Source organism: Poecilia formosa, unplaced genomic scaffold, assembly GCF_000485575.1.
Source record: "Poecilia formosa unplaced genomic scaffold, Poecilia_formosa-5.1.2 Scaffold21, whole genome shotgun sequence".
NCBI classification, from domain to species: Eukaryota; Metazoa; Chordata; class Actinopteri; order Cyprinodontiformes; family Poeciliidae; genus Poecilia; species Poecilia formosa.
The window spans coordinates 1,222,330-1,240,459 of NW_006799960.1; the positions used below are offsets into that span (position 1 = coordinate 1,222,330).

General features: G+C 40.4%; 1 protein-coding gene across 5 annotated transcripts in view; it reads left to right on the forward strand.

Annotated features, from left to right (window-relative positions):
• elmo1 (engulfment and cell motility 1 (ced-12 homolog, C. elegans)) overlaps positions 1-18,130 on the forward strand; it is a 64,189-nt gene that overhangs the window by 16,486 nt on the left and 29,573 nt on the right. For 4 of the 5 annotated variants that reach the window (XM_016669253.1, XM_007547587.2, XM_016669254.1 and 1 more), the window contains 3 exons: positions 344-448; positions 1,455-1,563; positions 13,412-13,548. In XM_016669253.1, the coding sequence (XP_016524739.1) occupies positions 344-448; positions 1,455-1,563; positions 13,412-13,548 (351 nt within the window). Of the gene's footprint in view, positions 1-343; positions 449-1,454; positions 1,564-13,411; positions 13,549-17,685; positions 18,125-18,130 lie in introns of those variants that run through there. The other variant, XM_007547589.2, reaches the window with a different exon arrangement.

Sequence of the window (18,130 nt, forward strand, 5' to 3'; positions counted from 1 at the left end):
AAGCGATACTTTACTTGATTGTAAACATACAAGATCAAGTATGTTTACTTGATCTTGCAGATCAAGTAAACATACAGTAAACACTACATACATATGGTCACTGGAGGTACTTAATGCTGTTCTAACATATATATGTTGCTTACTGTTATTGGTGTTATAAGTTTATTTTGAAAATATTTTTTTCAAATGTTCTTTCTCCCCCAGCAGCTGAAAACTGAACTAGTAACACTTTGCGCACTTTGTTTTTATTGATTCTTGGTTGGCTGAGCATAAAATGACAAAGGTTCACAATTAAGAGTCAGTTGTGTGTGTTGAGTGTCGCTCTGTATTCGTGTCTTCCTAGAATCATGTCAATCCAGCCGTGGATTTCACCCAGATTCCTCCAGGCATGCTGGCTCTCGATAACATGCTTTACTTTGCCAAACACCACCAGGATGCTTACATCAGGGTAAGTGCACGCACACACACACACACACACACACACACACACACACACACACACACACACACAAAGTGGAGTTGTGTTGATGCATCCTGTGGATCTAGCTGGGAATGGCTTTATTTATTTTTTTTTTAGGTGTTTGGTCTTTTGTACTTCTATCAAACTTTTTTTTCCTCCCTCTTGGCCATTTATTTGTACCGTAATTTCTTTCCTTTTTTTGAAAATGTCAAATCAATAAAATGACAATTAAATGTTGCTATAAAAAATGTTACACTTGCTCAGTAGAACTTAATTTCATAACCACCTTCTCCTTTGCAGAAAGTCTGACTTCTTTGAGAGTTTTATTATCATGCTAACATGGGAGCAACCCCAACACCCTAATAATTTTCCTATTAAATCTGTCACAGCCTGAATAAGCTGAGACCTTCATGCCAATTTGCCATCACCCTAATGATACAAGTGTGGGCTTTTCATGCATTTGTCACTGTCAGCGTGACAAAAAAAGGCAGCATTGCACACTTATTCTCCTCCTCCATTGTTAAAGCGTTTCCGAAAAAGAAGTACTTACGTTCATGAACCTCAATGAATTTTTGGGGAATTTTCTATGTCAATCCAACAATAAAATGGAAAGTGGAAGAAAAAAACTTCATGATTTCCAAAATGTATCGGTGTTTTTTTTTTTTCTTTTTTGTACTTCAGCCTTCATTAGTTTGATGCACCTAAAAGAATTTTCAATTCAACCAGTTACCTCAGATTTATGTCAGCATAAATCCAGCGGTTCTGTAAAGACTACTTTTTTTCTGTATATTTCTTATATAAAATTTGAATTCATTTTCTTGTGGCATGTGTGACGTTGTTGGCTAAGTGAAGGGTCTGCCCTTTTAAATGACATGCTGACGGAAGGGAACAGGAGCGAGAGCAAATGGGTGAAACACTCTGAGTCAAAATGCCTTCAAATGTCATTTCACTTTAAGAAATTTCTTTCCCTTTTTCCACCATGTGGATTTTCCAGATCGTCCTAGAGAACAGCAGCAGGGAAGACAAACACGAATGCCCGTTCGGCCGCAGCAGCATCGAGCTGACCAAGATGCTCTGCGAGATCCTGAAAGTCGGCGAACTTCGTAAGTCATCCTCGGCAAAAAAAAACAAAAAAAAAACAGATGCCGTCACATGTTTGCACAAATTCCTCGTTACAAACGTTGGAACTCTCTGCATAATGTACCGGAGAGCAAAACAAAATCTCTTTGCCTATTTTCACTCCTCTTTACTTGTTTAAATGGGCAGCTTGTTCTCAGCTCTGCTCCAGACTGACCCCTGCTGCTCCCGGTGGGAACGGAGGAGGCAATTTTAGCTTCTGTTTTTAGGTTGACGTGCCCTTTTCCACAGCTCTTGTTTTTTGGGGGGGTTTTTTCCCAAGGAAATGTGCTGCAGGATCCATTTGATGATTCTCAGAAACATGTCCCTCATTTATTTTTAAATCATGAGTGAATTTTGGCTCTAAAGCACCTCTGAATATATAGAAGATGAGAGAACTGCACCAGTTGTTATAAATCTACCAGCCTTAAGAGAATCAGTGGCTGAACAGAGGAGCAGGATACATTTTGTATGTTTTCATGTGCTTTGCAAATGTATTTTTTCCTTTTTTGGTGTTTTTCTCTTTCAGTCATCTGAGATTCTTTTATTCTAATATTTCATTTATTTATGCATGCTATCCTTTGCTACAGAGCTCTTGTTAGTTTTTTTTTTTAAATCAGCTTCTTTTATCCATTCCATATTCGAAATGCCCCTGTGACTCCCTCTTCTTGCAGACTGAAATTTCTTTCCTTTAGTCTTAAATGATAATAATTCGAGAATTGCTTTGTCCTCATTCTTTCTGTGAAAATTATGCTTTAAGAAAGCCTTATTTTTTTTAACGACTTTCCTGATTAAAACTAAAAACGCTGAGTGAGGTATATTCTTTTTGTGAAATGTAATGGGTATGTAACAGGTTATTGGCATTTTGTTTGAAAATCTGATTTTTTTTTTCCCTCATATGCTGATAAAACCTCAGCAGAATCACTGCCCTGACCTTGACTTGCTGTTCTGAGGTTTCCCCTGGTGGCTGCGCTCTTTGCTGCGTCTGTTATTTGATGGGGTTGAGTCCATGAATATTAATTATAAGCTGCAGCCTGTTTTATAATTGTTCAACACAAACTGACAGTAGGTATAGGTACAAGAATAGGGAGGAACCCATGTTCTTCAAAGACTTATTTGTGTAAGTGCATCATTTGCTAAAAAAAAAAAAAAGATAAAATATGCACTTTGAGTGGTGTGAAGTATGCCATGTGAAACAAAAAATGTCATTGCAGTGAGACATAAAAGAGAATAAAGTGAGTTTGTTTTATTGGATGCCAAATCTTCAGCGTTTGATCCATTTCTGTCTGGTTTTGAGTTGATATTTTCACCGAACTGGACTACATGAGCCTGTCCTACATGCTCTCCATCATTTTCTTTGCCAAAAGTTGAACATGTTCACATTTTTTTCTCGGTACATTCACAACGCTACCTGGTATTTACTTGGGTTTAATGGCATGAATCTGCATTCATCCTTAAAGTTAGTACTTTGAACATCCCTCTGTGCAATTACTGCTACAAATATACCAGTATTATATATCTGGAGACAGAAATATTTCATCCTTTACAAAATTGCTCATCTTGTGTGAATTTGGATGGATAGTGTCAAAGAAACATCACTTTTTTTTTTTCTTTTCCAAGTCTTGACTTTGTCTGAATCACTTTAACATCAGTATGTTTTGGCCCAAACCCTGTATCTCTGGCTGTGTGTTTGAGGTTGTCGTTTTGTTGCATGGTGGGCCTCTAAAAGGATTGACCTTGGTTCCGACTTCACCAGGTTTCCCTGTAGGTGCATTGTGTTCAACATGAGCAAACACCCGATCCGTCCTGCAGCTCCTCCAGAGTTACCGATCATTTCGGCTGCTTGTCTGATAAACGTCCTTTCTTTGCCTGTTAGTTTAAATGGATCGCTACTCCTTTGATTTTTGGCGGATGGATTATAAACAGTGCTCTGTGAAATACCCAACACTTGGAACCCTGGTTCAGACTTATCCACACAGCTTCCTCCCTGATCCGTCTGCTGTGTTCCTTCATCTCCGTGATGCTCTTTGTTTGCTAATGCTCCCTAGCAAACCCTAAAGGCCTTCACAGAGCAGCTGGATTCATTCCGAGATCCTGTCACATATGCGTACATTAAAACACATGGAGTCGAATGGGTGTAGCTTAGGCCAAGGGAGCAGGTGCTGAGGGAGCAACACTGGATCGCTCTGCTCCTGTGTGTGTTTCTCTGTGAATATGCAGCGTGTGTGTCGGTGCTTCAGTGTGCTCTTCCCAGAGGGAAGGTGACGAGGGGAACGAGTCCCAGCTCCACATTGAAACTGTCATCATTCAGTTGACCTTTCCGTGGGGAAACATAGAAACTCCTGACACTAATGAGGATGTTGGAGGCTGCGTCTGTCTCTCTGTAGTGTTTTATCAGTTTTGGTAGTGTCCTATTTAAGTCAGCACGCTTTCTATAGTAAGTCACAAGAATAACATTTCAAGAGAGTGACTTTTTTTGTTTTTTTGTAGCTATCGAAAACGGGAACAGTAGCATATTACTGTAATAAATTTTTTATTATGGTAGCTTTGTTTTTTTTGTATTCTGCTGCAGAAACAAACATCAAAACGTTTTTAATCGTCACCTTAGTCATTTGTTATCTAATCTCACTAAATTAAAGTGAAATGTCGATATTCTTCTATGAGCTAAGGTGAAGTTAGATGAACTGTTCAACTTATCACATAGATAAACAGTGGCAGAGTTTCTTAAAGACTTAATTTATGCACACAAAAAAAAACCCTCTTGATTTTGTTAAAGTAAAAGTTTCTTATAAACAAACAAAATTCCAAACCCCAGATGCCATAAAAGTTGATTGGTGTTGCTTCCTTGAAGAAAGAGACAGCAGATGAATGTTGACGGTGCTGACGTCTTTCTGGCTCGCTTCTGAAATGTTCGTATTTGACTCTGCTGCTCACGCAGTCTGTTTTCATTCTCCCAAGAATCAAACTCTGTGGGATTCTGGATGAACCGGTGCTCTTCTAGCTGTGTTTCTTCTCCTCTTGCCTCTTGATGCCTTTTTTTTTTCCCTCCTCGCTGGATTGTTGGTGTTTACCTTTTATTCCCACTTTCAGGGGTTCTAATTTCTTTTTAAGGAAATACAAAAATATGTTTCTTTAATGTTCCAGATTCCCCGTGTCTATCTAATTAAATTTGGTGAAATGAGCTAAGCTTTTGTATTTGAATTGGATGTAAGTGCTCCGAGTCTCTAAATAATTCATAACACACTGCAGGTATCTCTCTCTCTCTCTCACCTCCCTCCATTAAATCATACTATTTCCCCCTCACATTTGCTGATGCCCTGCCTCGGATCCCCTGAAAGATTAATTGTGTCACCGTGTTTCTGCTGGAACACGGAGCTTAATGGAATCTGCGACTCACCGAGCCACGTCTTCGCCGACTCCCCGGGTTTAAGTCGGCCTGTGTAATATTTATAAAGTTATTTTGAAAGGGTCAGACATGGTGAGTAATGGCCCTGCTTGGTGATTCACAGTGTGCCGCCTCAGCAGCGGGGATAGCGTGCCGGGTTTGGTGAAGCACGGCAAGTGCAGGCACGGATAGAGACCCGACCGCGGATGTGTATATTCACATGAAGGGCCAGAGATCCGGCAGATCCCGTATGGAAGCTCACGAAAACAGTCGAACCTGACAGGAGCACTGGGAGGACCTTGATTAAGTCATGGCTGGATTGTTACATGTCAAGTTCTTCAAAAAGCAACCCAACAATTTGCACTGTTTAATCCATCCAGAACAAATCAAAAGAGTATGACACAAACGTATCTATCCACATCAGGAAATGAGTAATGAAAACCTCAAAGCCCAAGATAGACATAGCAAAAAATATTTATCCAATAGTCCAGCTTCTTTATTATTCAAATTTCTGATATTTCCAGTTTTGTATTATAATATTAGACCAGCATTCTTGATTTGGATCAATGCTGCGTCCTGACAAGGCAGAGCATTATTATGGATCTCTGGTTGGTGCACATGTTAACTTGTGAGGATTAGGCATGAAGTAAAAATGGTTTTAGTTTTGATTAATTAGAATACCGTAAAAGAAAAAAAATTCAATGCCACATCCCAATTCAACCAGTTTTGTAAGCTCGTGAGTGTGTGTGTGTGTGTTTCTCAGAAATAAATGTGCGCTGCATCCAAAGCCACAAGATGACTCAGCTATCCAAACTTACCGAGCTGACAACTTTCTCGGTAATTAGAATTTTTACTTATTTTTGATTTTTTTTTCTCCGGCAACATCAAACCTTCGCTCACACACACTCCTACACTCGCATAAATATAACCATTGAAAAGTGTCCAAGTGTGAGATGAAAATATAGTTTGGACTGGCCCGCTGTGTCAGATGCAAGATGTGTGGAGTTTTTCGAAACTCACCACAAACGTGCCGTTCACGCAGACTTGGGGTCAAAATGGCGTTTTATGTCTGGTCAGGGACCCGTTCTCAGGTGGCCAGTGATAAAATAATAATAATTATCCAATTCTCAATTTATATAAAATCATTATCAGATAATCCTGAAATACCACTTAACTGAATATTGGTTATTTTTTTGTCAGTAGGATCTCTGTATTTGTAGTTTTATTTATTTATTTTTTTGCAAGTAGTTTCAAAACTTGTTTTTAAATCAGAAATGAATGTTTCTTAATTTCTTTCGCTGAAGATTCAAAGTAAAAAGTTCTATAATCTTCGTATGATGCTCATGTGCTGTTAGGAAATGTGACTCCCATGTACCAGAATCAGCAGGGGTCATAATCTTTTGTATTTCACCGTAGTCGAACGGCACAAGAGGGACCAGAGCCACACTTTGGTTAGAATATAAAACACAGAAAATAATACATGAATGACATTAAATCATATGTGAAATGTTAGGGTTTCATGATTATTTATCACTGTAATCCATCAAAAATACTTAGCTAATGAGAATTAAAGTCATTAAATGTATGAAATTGAAGTCCATTGGGATGAATAGAAAGGGTTTAGGATGAAACTGGTTTATGAACTGACGAAGGGCGGATTTTACTCAAAACCCTCTGTGACTCTCTAGGCGGGTTTTTTTTTTTTTTTTAGACAAAATGTTCATCTAATATGTAAACATTAGTGGTCAGCGCTAGCAGCTGAGCATTAGCTTTGAAGCTGATCTCTTATGAAATGATTAGGTTAGAGCCGGGAGTCCTTGTTAGAAGTCTCCGTCGATTAATCACGAGCAGAGTGGCCGATGGCACGTGGAGCGAAGGCCGAGCAAAGCGCTGCCAAGTATCCTTCAAGCTGCAGCCTGACCATCATTTTGGCACTCGGCGACCACTTCTCTTTGAGCCTGTTTGAGTTAAAGCCGTCTGCTCCGACGTTTTGTGGGTTGCTTTCAGTTCAGACGTACCAAAACGGGAGCGGTCCAAAACCGAACCTCGCGTAACTTGATTTGAATTCTGCATCGTCTATCAAAGCGGGAGAAATGTTGTGATTATTCAGTAACTTTTATGAAATTATAACAGAATGATGACCTGAAGTTAAAAAAAAAAAAAAAAAACTTACAGCGCATTGGCATTTGCACCAAATATTTAAGGTGGGGACAAAAATTATATCATGTCATTACAATGGTTACCAAACTGTAATTGCAGTTCCATTTATACCAAAAACAGTATGAAGTTAACTTTTTAGTAACACGTAGGGAATTAAATCTTTTTTTTTTTTTTAAATGTGCGTCATAAAATCAGCCCAGTGAGGGGAAAGTGCATAAATATTCTCGTTTTCCCTCAGCTTGAAAGGTTGGCTTGTGAATTGACCTTCTTCCTTTGGAGCGCAGACAACTCAACTGTGATCAGATAACTTTTAGTCAAACTGCTTTTGTATTTTCTGTGCCTCCTGGTGCAGCCTGTTCTGGTAGCTGAGCACGTATCTGCATCTTAGTTGGAGGATTCCTCGCTGCTTTGTGACGCTCAAACACATCCTTCATCTGCATTCGGGCAGACTGGGGACCGATTGTGTGTGCATAACAATGAGTCACAACATCTGAAGTATTTTTTTTTTTGCAGATTTCACTGAAATGAGATTTGATACAGAGCACACTGGAGCTGCATATCTGATATATTAAAATGTGAGATGTGTTTTGTTTATTAAGTAGCCGTGACAAAACCGCAAAGCTCAAATAAAAGCGACACAAGAATTTCTGTTTCCTCAAAAAAAAAAAAGAAAAAAAGGAAAGTGTGCAGATTAATTTAATACTGGCATCCTTTTAGAGAACTGGTCTTTTCCCTTAATGAGCCTCGTTGGATTTTACTTTCTCTCAATCTGTCACAGCTATTCGCTGATCTTGCCCATTCCTAAACGAGTCCCGTCATTTGTGAGGTGAACCTGCTTATCATATTTCATTAACCTAAATGGGAAAACGGAAAAGAGGGAAGGGAAAGGTGTGGTTGAAAAACGATCCACTCGGCGACACAGATAACTGTTGCCTCAAGAGGATTTGCGAAGCTAAAGCTATTTAAGAGTTTGCTGGGGACTTACAAGGTGTGTGGACTGTAACTTTACTGTTTACACACGGCACATGGCATCAACCGTCAAATTTATTCATTTTGTTAAATCACTCCTGAGCTACAGACCCGATCAGGACTGGACTACTGCTCAGTCCTCTTTTCAGACATTTCATTAAGAAGTCAAGGTCCCAGTGTCAGGAGGAGGAGCGGTCAGGCACAGAACGAATGTTACTTGAGGTTCAGTGTGACGTTTCCACGGTCGGCAATGGTGAATGGAGCCATGTTGTCTCCTAATGTTGGTCGACTGTCTTTATCGAGGTTTAATGGTCAGCAAACAGCCCTGACTTGTTCACCGGAGAGAATATGTGGTCCCACCATATCAATGCAAGGCAAAAGAAAGTACAAGTGTATAAACTTTACAGCATTTTTTTTTTTTTGGAAGCAAAATTTTCAGTCTTTCTGGCTTTAAGGTGTAAATAAATCCTTGTACCTCATCTTTTTCTTCACCGTTCTTGCCGAGAATGACCTTTGCTCTACATATTGTAGTTATTGGGACTCTTCTTGTACTGTCTCTTTTTGATCTCTCACTCTAAAGTCAAAACTGTCCACTGACTCCTTTCTGCCTTGTTTTATTAGCTTCACTGAGAATAAGCCCAGATCAAAAGGGCAAGTACAACACGTCTGCCTCTCTGGGTAGGTATGTGTCTCATAAAATCTTTATCATTAGCCTTTCACACTTCACAGAGCTGATGCTTAAAAGCTCAGAGGTCTTGCATTTTTAAGTTGCGCATCCATCTTCCGAGGTTTTTGTGCTTTATTAATAAGTCGAATTCTCATTCCAAGTTCAGATTACACTCTGGATGAACGGATGTATTAGTTATTTCGGTGTTTAATGCTTCTCTTGCGGATTTATTCGACGGGATATGCAGAATGCTCCAAAAACAGATTAAAGAGCAGAAAGAGCCTCAGAAGCCTCAGCCATTATAACGCTGTGTATTAATATTTTATGCCTGCATGGCGATGCTACTCTGTTTCTTGCTGCATCTTGATGAGCACTCAGCTGAGTTGCTAAGTCATGCAAGCCTCTCTGCGTACCTGCCGCCCTGCCATCCGTACCTGCAGACGCGACCGGAGTGAAAACGCGTCGCTGGTTCTGCTCCGCTGACGCTCGGAGATACGTCGCTCTTGTTAACGGTTGGACATGAAGGCACGCTGGGATAGTAATTAGTGGAACGACGGTGCTTTCTGCCGTCTCTTCGTCGTTTTGGCAGGGCTGCAAGGTGACTCCGAGGGCTGATTCGCCCACTTTGCGCGCACACCCACACGGTCGCAAACACACAGCGGGTCTTGACAGATGTCAGAGTGGCAATCAGCCCACATGTGCCTCTTTATGTTCCTGTTTGATGCACAGTCACGCAGCTGCTCAAGTGCTTAGTCACTTTTCGGTTTTGTCCTGGACCTCGCTGTGTGGCCACCGGTTGAGTAATCGGTTGATGTCACGGAAACCTCCGAAGCTGGACCGTAAGGGGACTTTTGCGACTGACACATTCACACACAAGACACTAGCTGGCCATTTTTGTTTTAGAGGCACGCAAGTCAGCACTGGCCTTAATATCCAAACAGATGGTAAAGGAGGGGCGCAGGACCAGGAAGGACTCCCATAGGCGCTGGAGATGCACCAATCAGTAAACCAGAGATCAGAACCGGTCAGTTTTCCCTTGTTTATTTCTGACCACTGGTGGGCATTTCAAATACTAATAAAAGACAGAAATAGTCATCAGCTGACAGCATTAGTACTTGTTTTGTCAGATAAAAACCAAATAAAGGTTATGGACAAGATGCTTTGACGACCTCAAGATTTCTTCATTTTCTGTTTGTCTCCTATTTTTTTTCTTGATTATTAGGACTGGTTTTGTTTTTGTTTTTTTGTAGTAGTAGTAGTAGTTAGAAATAAAATTCAGTCAAAACCACATTTAGCAGATTCTGGCTATATAAAAAAATCAAAATATAAAGTACATCTTTAGTTTAGATCCATTGTAAACTGTTCTTCATAACAATCACACGTTTTTGTCGAAACAAAGCTGTAAATCTCAGCTTCACTTCAGCCCACATTTTCAAGGCAGCAAAGCATTTTTTTTCTTAATTTTTTTCATCTTTTGTCCCAAGCAAAGAGAACAGAACATTTGTTGGAAAATAGAAATAGAAGTTGCTCTATTTTTATAACTGGAATGTGATGTGATTTTTTTTTTCCACCATAAAACAAATGAAAATCGGCAACAGCGTAAATACAGAATACACTGCGCTGTGCTTGAACATGGATAAGTGTTTTTCTTAAAACAATTTTCTTCCCACAGCACTGCAAGAAACCCTTTGCTGTGAGCTTGAAAACAATGTGCTCCACGTCACTGCGGCGTCGAAAACAAACGCACAGCCTTGTGTTGCTTTCCTGCTCGTGGAAACGCTGCTGCAAATAACCAAGAACCAGCGGCGGAGATGTTTCATACTTAGTTGGCTGTTTTGTCACCCAGCCTCCATCAGCAAGCACACTGCATTATGTGTGACCCCACTCTGCTCTCTATTACATCACTTTTTTACATTTTATATTTATTGCTGCCAGACAGTTTTCTTAAGAGAAACCTCAACACAAGAGCAAATTGCCGAAATTAAATTATTGAAGTAGTCCAACTACCCAGAAACCACTTATTTCCCCTAGTTCTGTTGTTGAAGTCAATCATTTGGCTGATTTGTTTGTTTATTTTCAGCTCTGTCCTGTGGATTTTGCTTCTCTGTAGTCTCACTCTTAGTGACAAAATCCCAGACTGACCTAATATTGTTGAGATTAGGGTAAATCTGCACCATCTGTTGCAAAAACTCATTATTTCTCTCAGTCTCATAAACCCAATCCCATTTCATCTCTTGCCCTCACTGCACAAAAGGCGAGTAGCTTTTCAGCTAAGCGTGATTATTTTAGTCGTGACACTTTTAAGTTCTGCTGACCCAAACGAGCATATGGTTGAGACCAACCTGAACCGGCCGTCGTCGTGTCCTGTTACCCACTGCATGAGCGCGTAAACATCTGGCCGTGCAGATGGATGAAACGATAGAGGACAAAGCAAACTCATTAGGGTTCATTAAGCATTCAGCCAGACTGTGCGCTGCAGACCCGTATGCGTTACCCAAAAGATTAATAAATTATGACTTTAAACAAGTCACAGTTCACACCTGCCCCGCTGAGCCGTTATCTGGATACGGGGAGAGTTTAGGGTCCCTGTGGTGATATTTATCCCGACGCCGTCCTGCTACGATCATCCTACCCTGGCTTTGGTTTTAGATGCTTTGAACATTGTGTGTTTTATATATATATATATATATATATATATATATATAGATGGCAAGTTAACAAAAACGTTAACTTGTCAAATAATTCCTTCTCTTTATCTTCTGCGCTGCAAAAACAACTTTCCAGTAAGACATGCGTCTTTTCCAGAGGGCTAAATGAAATATTTGGAATTTGACCGAAAATAATCCCTACATTCAAAACGGATGACGTTCGGCTGATTAACGCGTGTGTCCTGATAACAACTCTCATGAAATACCGTACATAACAACGTAGTTTTCTTTGAAGGACACTGTGTTGCCCTGTTTCTTGCCTCCGCCCTGCTGCCTGGACTCTTGCTTAGCCTTGCAGGAAGCGTTGAAACTGTCTGCGAGGGAGAAATTTCTGCAGAGTCGCTTGAGACGACTTGCTGTCTGTATCTTTCAAATGAGCCTTGACATGTCATTCCCCTTCACCTTGCTACCTCAGGGCTGCGCCGGCTCTATCAGTAAACAGCCTTGTAAGCTCTGAGTCCAACACGCCTAATCGGTTTTGTCAGTCTGCCAAAACAAGATCATTTATTAGAGAGAGATTTTTTTTTCACTGATCCCGTTTCCTTTTTTTGATTTCTTTATTGTTTTTATCTTTTTTTTTTTTTTTTTTTTTTTTTTTTTTTTTTTTTTTTTTTTTTTTTAAGCCATGAGCGAAACTCTGTTGGCTAAGCAGGTTGTCGGCATCTCTTTTGGCTCCACTCCATTAGTTTTCCGATCGTCTGCCGGCTTTGGTGGCACATCCCGCCCCAATCGCCACCATGTCCTCCACTTTAATCGCCCATCCATCAGTTGAAAATCAAGGCCCAGGTCTCTGTGCCTGTGGGCTGACGGCATCACTCATTACACTGTGAAGTTTCAATCGCAGCCCGACCCTTTCCATCCAATTTCATGGCTCCTCGTGGTGGCCGGCGCCCCTGCTGCTCCACTCTGAAACTCTTTAAATGAACCAACCTTTTGGCTCCGAGCCGCCACTCATCGCTGCGAGGCGAGAGCGCGGCGAATGCAGTTCGAATGAATGTCAAGGCTTGTTATTGTACCTTTTGGGTTAATATAGTTTGGGTACTCAAGAGCCCAGTCTCTATTTTTTTTTTTTTTCCCCCCATCTTACACTCATGTCAAATCCACTCCCACACAAATCCAGGGATTAAAGTGGTTCGCTGCTCTGCTAATGGAGAAAATAAACAGGTTTTGGGTCTGGGGATAAGAAACGTATCTCGACTTAATTTAGCTGGAACTAGTTTTTTTTTTTTTTTTGGACTGAATTTGCCTCGAGGGGACGTTTTGAATTTGATGAGTAGGTTCGATTTCGGTTATGCTCTCATCTCAATTAAGTGGATTCTCTGTGGAGGTTCTTGGCTTTTTTTTTTTTTTTGGAACAAATTTGCCTCCTTCTATAGTTACAGTGGGAAAAATATATATATATATAATTCATAAACAGCATGCGATATTTCACACTATTAGAGAGTTTGAATGTAAATGTGGATCATCAAAATACTTGAACCCAACTGTTCATGCATCAGGCTGAATTGAATGGTCAATTTTGGTGTTTGAATAAATTGGAGTTAAATACCCCAGTTCACAAACATGTATAATCACAACATGATTTATTTGCCGTATAATTTAAAATTCCTGCTGCGAATTTGATTCCTTAATAAAGGAGGTCATTCTCCTCTGGTTTTTATCTAATTACCAGAATACTGTCTAAAATAATGAGACCAAAACGTTTTGTGGTTGTTCAAACCATGAGTTTTAAACACATCAGTAATGTAAGCCCTCTATGTGAACATAACTTGTTATAAATTTCAAACTCTAAGCTTCTAAGACATTCAGTCAGGTAAAAATGATTGAAATGAAATGTGAAGATTCAAACAAAAACAAAAACAAAACTGTAATATTGCTGTGCTAATATGAATCATTTGTACCCTTTGCAAATACTTACCAGTTGCCTCTTTAATTAATTTCCACAGCCAGTGAAAACTGTCATGACTTCCACCCCATGTTCTTCACCCACGATCGCTCCTTTGAGGAGTTCTTCTGCATCTGCATCCAGCTGCTCAACAAGACCTGGAAGGAGATGCGAGCCACAAGCGAAGACTTCAACAAGGTAGGCCGCGTGGCTCCGCTTGTGTTTCAGGCTTGTGTTTCATGCTGAGAGGTGTTTTGAGCCATGTGCTCTACTTATACATTATATACTGGACAGTCAGAGGAGACACATATGTGGACGTCTCTTTTTTTTTGTCTCCACCATAGAAAGTGCTTTGTTTGGATACATGTAATTTGTAAAATTCTTTTTTTTTTTTTTTTGTTTTGTTTTTTTTGTTCGTGTATTTATATTTCCAGAATTTCTCAGTAGGCTTACAATTGAATTTATTTAAATCCCCATTAATTTCAAACACAATGACTTTCATATGTTGTCCTACTTTTTTTGTGTATTATTGGTATGTAATGCATTTATATTGGACTGAAAGTTTGAATTACACTTGACACTGGGATTTTTTTATTTCTCATCAAGACTTCTAGTTGCAAACAAGTCGGACGCATTTAGAAATCATTGCATTGATTCTTGATTTACTGATACATTTACTGGAACGTTTTTCCTTTAGGTGTTGTGATAATTATTAATAAAGCTTTACTTTTTAATTAATTCATGTCTTGCTGAATAATGGCACAGTGCTGCTTTCTTGGCTGCATGTGGTCAAATTCAGTACCTTCACAATCTTTGATGCTTAATTACAAAGATCAACATATTTCTTCTTTTTTTATATAGTAGGTGTAACAAATGCACAAAAAATGTCCACGTTTTTAATATTTTTTTTCTACTTTTCCTCATATAGAAGTTACAGTTTTATTTGTAAATTTCCCTTTGATCTCATAAATCAGTTCTTTTGTCTTTACTCAAAGCTCAGAGGAGTTTGGATTAAGATAAACTTCCTGTAAACTGGCTAATGTTGAGTCAGTTCACACGGGAACCGTGTCTATGCACACGGCCAGATGGCGATAGTAATGAGGTGTTCATGACCGATATTGTACGTCGGGTAGTCAGTTGGGCGTCGGTTGTAGGAAGCGGCAGATGCTCTCTGCATTTTTCCTGATCTGTCAGACGGATTGGGTTTGCCTTGGACGAGCTTCAAACCACAGTCGGTTCGTTTTGTTTCAGATTGATTTATGCTGCGTGTTAAATCTCGTGAAAAGTTCCTTCGCTGCATGTCACAAGAAGGTTTGGATCGATTAATTCTGTTAACCTCGATGAGTGTGATTGTGGTTATGAGAAGCTTGAATAGCAAAATATCATCCAGACGAAAAAAAATAAAGATTGTAATAAATCTTCAGTTTAATGGTTTTTCTTTTGTTTTTTACTCATCCTGAGCTAACAGTGGAGTGCTGTCCTTGAACAGAATGAAATGAAGTCAGAAGCTGTGTCTATCTGCCTCGACTGGTTGGGGATGAGAGGACCAGACGGAGACAAAAACGAAAAGAAACAGACCAGGGCGAAATTTAAAAAAAAATTAAAAGCACAAAAAAAATCATTGAGAAAAATTACAGAAACATGGTTGAGGAAAAAAACAAAAAAAACAAACATTTTTTGTAATGCACTGTGCTGCTGGGTAGACTTCCATCCTGAAACTATGAATGTTGCCTTAACACTTCCACCTACATTGTTATTTATTGTAGACAAATATCCAACTATAAAGGACATAAAGTTGTGTTTAGAAACGTTTTTTTTATCACATCATCCCAGGTGTTTCCACAGCTGCCAGACTCCACAGGATACCAGTTTATTTAAGAACAAGGTCCACTGTGTAATTTCTGGTTCAGACCTACTAGCTGTGATTGAAGTGAGCCGCTGCTTAGAGCTGCTCTCAAAATGTCACCCTGCAGAAAATTGCTCTGCTTCAAGGTGGAGCTATTATTGCAGAGTCAGACTCCAAAATCTGGAAAAATGCACTTCCAAGAGTTTGTGGTTCTTATTGTAGTGTAGTGGGAAAGTGAACGTTGACAAAGGCATACAAGTCTCAAGTTGCAGCATCTTTATTATGGATTTAAGGAGTCCTGACGTCTTTCTTTAGATATGTTTATTGATCTTATTAAAAGGATTGCTATTAAAAATATGGCTCGTCTTTCTAAAGTTTGGCCATCGTCTTTTAAGAGTGATTATAACAGTTTTTGTTTAATCACTCTTTGTTTTGATTAGTTTTTGTTTAATCACACTTGTATTTTTTTAAATACAAGTGTTTTTAAGAACACTTGTATTTTAAAAAATATGCACTCGGAGGGAAAGTTAACGGTTTTGATTAGGGGTCTTCACTGGTTATGTGGAAGTGGTCAGGACAGAGGATCCAGAGCTAAAAGCAAATCAAATAAATCTGCACTCAAATGACAAATTGATGTTGAGCGGAAAGCAGGAATCAAAGATTTTCAATAAAACGGTTAGATGCAGAAGCATCCATGCACCAGACGGATGCTACGAAACACTCTCTGTACCCACATGAAGCTTTTAGCCGTTAGCCGCCTCGCCAGCATGGCTGCATTATTTGTTTTGCGAATTCACAATAGGAAAAAACAAAAAAAAAGCTGTTTATGGCTTTACTCCTGGCATTTATTCCTTGTGTTTCTTTGTGTTACAGTTTATTGAGCTATTGATACACAAGGAGAGAGTAGGCAGCTCCAAGTTTGTATTAACTACCAGGTCTTAGCTCACATTTTTATGGATTTCCTGCCTGTGTAGAAAAACAATCTTTTTCCATCTCATTGGTGTGACTTCACATACTTGTGCACCCTATTTTATTTTTTTTGTACCTGCTGTCAATACCTTAAAAGTTTGGATATTAGAAGTACCTTTTTGACGTGAGGACATTTTGGTGTGAGGGCATTAGCTAAACGATGCATGCAGAGCTCAATGCTAAGCGTCACAATTGTTCAGCCTCAGATTATACTGACTGTGAAATTCAGATTAATTACTCCTTGGTGAAGGAAGCGAATGTGCTTCTTGGTGGAGGATTTTGCCCAGCAATGATCATTAATTTTACTTATGTCTAACTTGTTTAATTGTAATATCTCTGATGTTCTCCCCCCAGCTGTGTAGAAAGTTGCAGTCAGCAGAAGGACTGTGATTTTCTCGCTACGAGGACTGAATTTGTAGCTCGTGACAACCGTCAGCCTGAAACTGGAGTGCACATTTGAATGCATTCTGCAATTTAAAATGTCATGTCAGCACATTATCAGAGGGAATATACTCTTTACGGAGCGTATGCATCCTAATGTGGGCGCATAATAAGGGGGGATCAAGGATAATTCAGCGGGCATCCATTTTCTAATCTGTATGGCTTCCCTGCAGCTTCAACATTTGCCGCTGACAGCACTGATGTGTGGAATACTAAAGCACTTGAGTTTTTATCAGAGTCCTAATGCGCACGTCGCCGTGCACTGTGAGTGTGTGTGTCCGTTTCTTCAGCGCTGATTGCCATTTCACTGCCTCGGTCTCTGTGGCTGATTGATTTAGCGTCACTCTGCACCCATTACAATATGCTAATTTAGGGAACAGTCTAAAACACAAAAAAAAACAAAAAAAAAAAACACTGGCCTGCTGATTTTTCTTTCGCCTTAATGTGGTGCTCGGTAAAAGACGAGGCAGGTGTGTGTTTGTGTTTGTGGTGTGTTTAATGGAGGCAAGTCTGACGCTCCCAGGGCATTGCTTTGTCCATCAGCAGCCGTTTCCCCTGTTTCCATAGCAACCCCGTCCAATTACGTCGGCGGCGGCGCACTGCCCTGCCTCTGTTTTAGCTAAAATGGAGCCACTCGCTCTGCGTGCGTACGCGCTTTTGTTTCGGCGTGAGCGCGCCTATCGGCGACTCGTGAGGCTGCCTGTCGTCCCTTCATCCGAGCGTCCGCGCTCACAGCCCCACTCGTCCTCCTCCTCCTCCTCCTCCTCCTTCTTCTCCCCACAGGAGGGGAAGAGGGAGCCTTCATCTCTCTCTTCTTGAGACCTTGGGAAAAAAAATATTTTAAAAAAATCCCTCGGTGATGTAGCGGCTTGCAGCCCGCTCGCATACCCCCTCCCCCTTCTCCTCTTCCTCCCTTCGCATCCCTCTCTCCCTCCACGACTAAACACACACACACACACACTCTTGCGCACACACAAACACCTATATTTATCATGTGATCCACTTGCTGCATCACCATTGGTGTCTCTGATTATGGCGTGGGTCCAATCAGTGCATAAGCTCAGAGATCAACATAAGTGAAGCAGAGCAGCTTGGCTGATGCTCTTAGAGCCACAGAGGGAGAAAGGAAGGCAAATAGAAAAGGTAGAGGATATTATTATAGTGGCTAGATGATGGGGAGGGAAGCTTAATGTATGAGGGGTGGGTTTAATTGAACAGAAAATGCTCAGATAGAGAGGCAACTGCAGGAGCGAGAGCCAAAATAGGAAAGAAAAGGTACAAAAAGAAAAAAGGAGACGGCATTGACAGATGAGTTTTCTCTTATTGTGGCTAGCGCTCTAGCTAACTGTCCACAATCAGCCAGACTGCTCTTCTGAGGAACCATCTGCTCCCTCCATCTTTCCACCCGTCCCTGCCTCCCTGCCGCGAGCCGAAAAGTCGTTCTCCACCGGCGGCTCGGGGGATTCATCAGTCACTGTGGAGAGTATCGCACGCCGCTCAGAGCCATGGAGGTGACATGTAAGT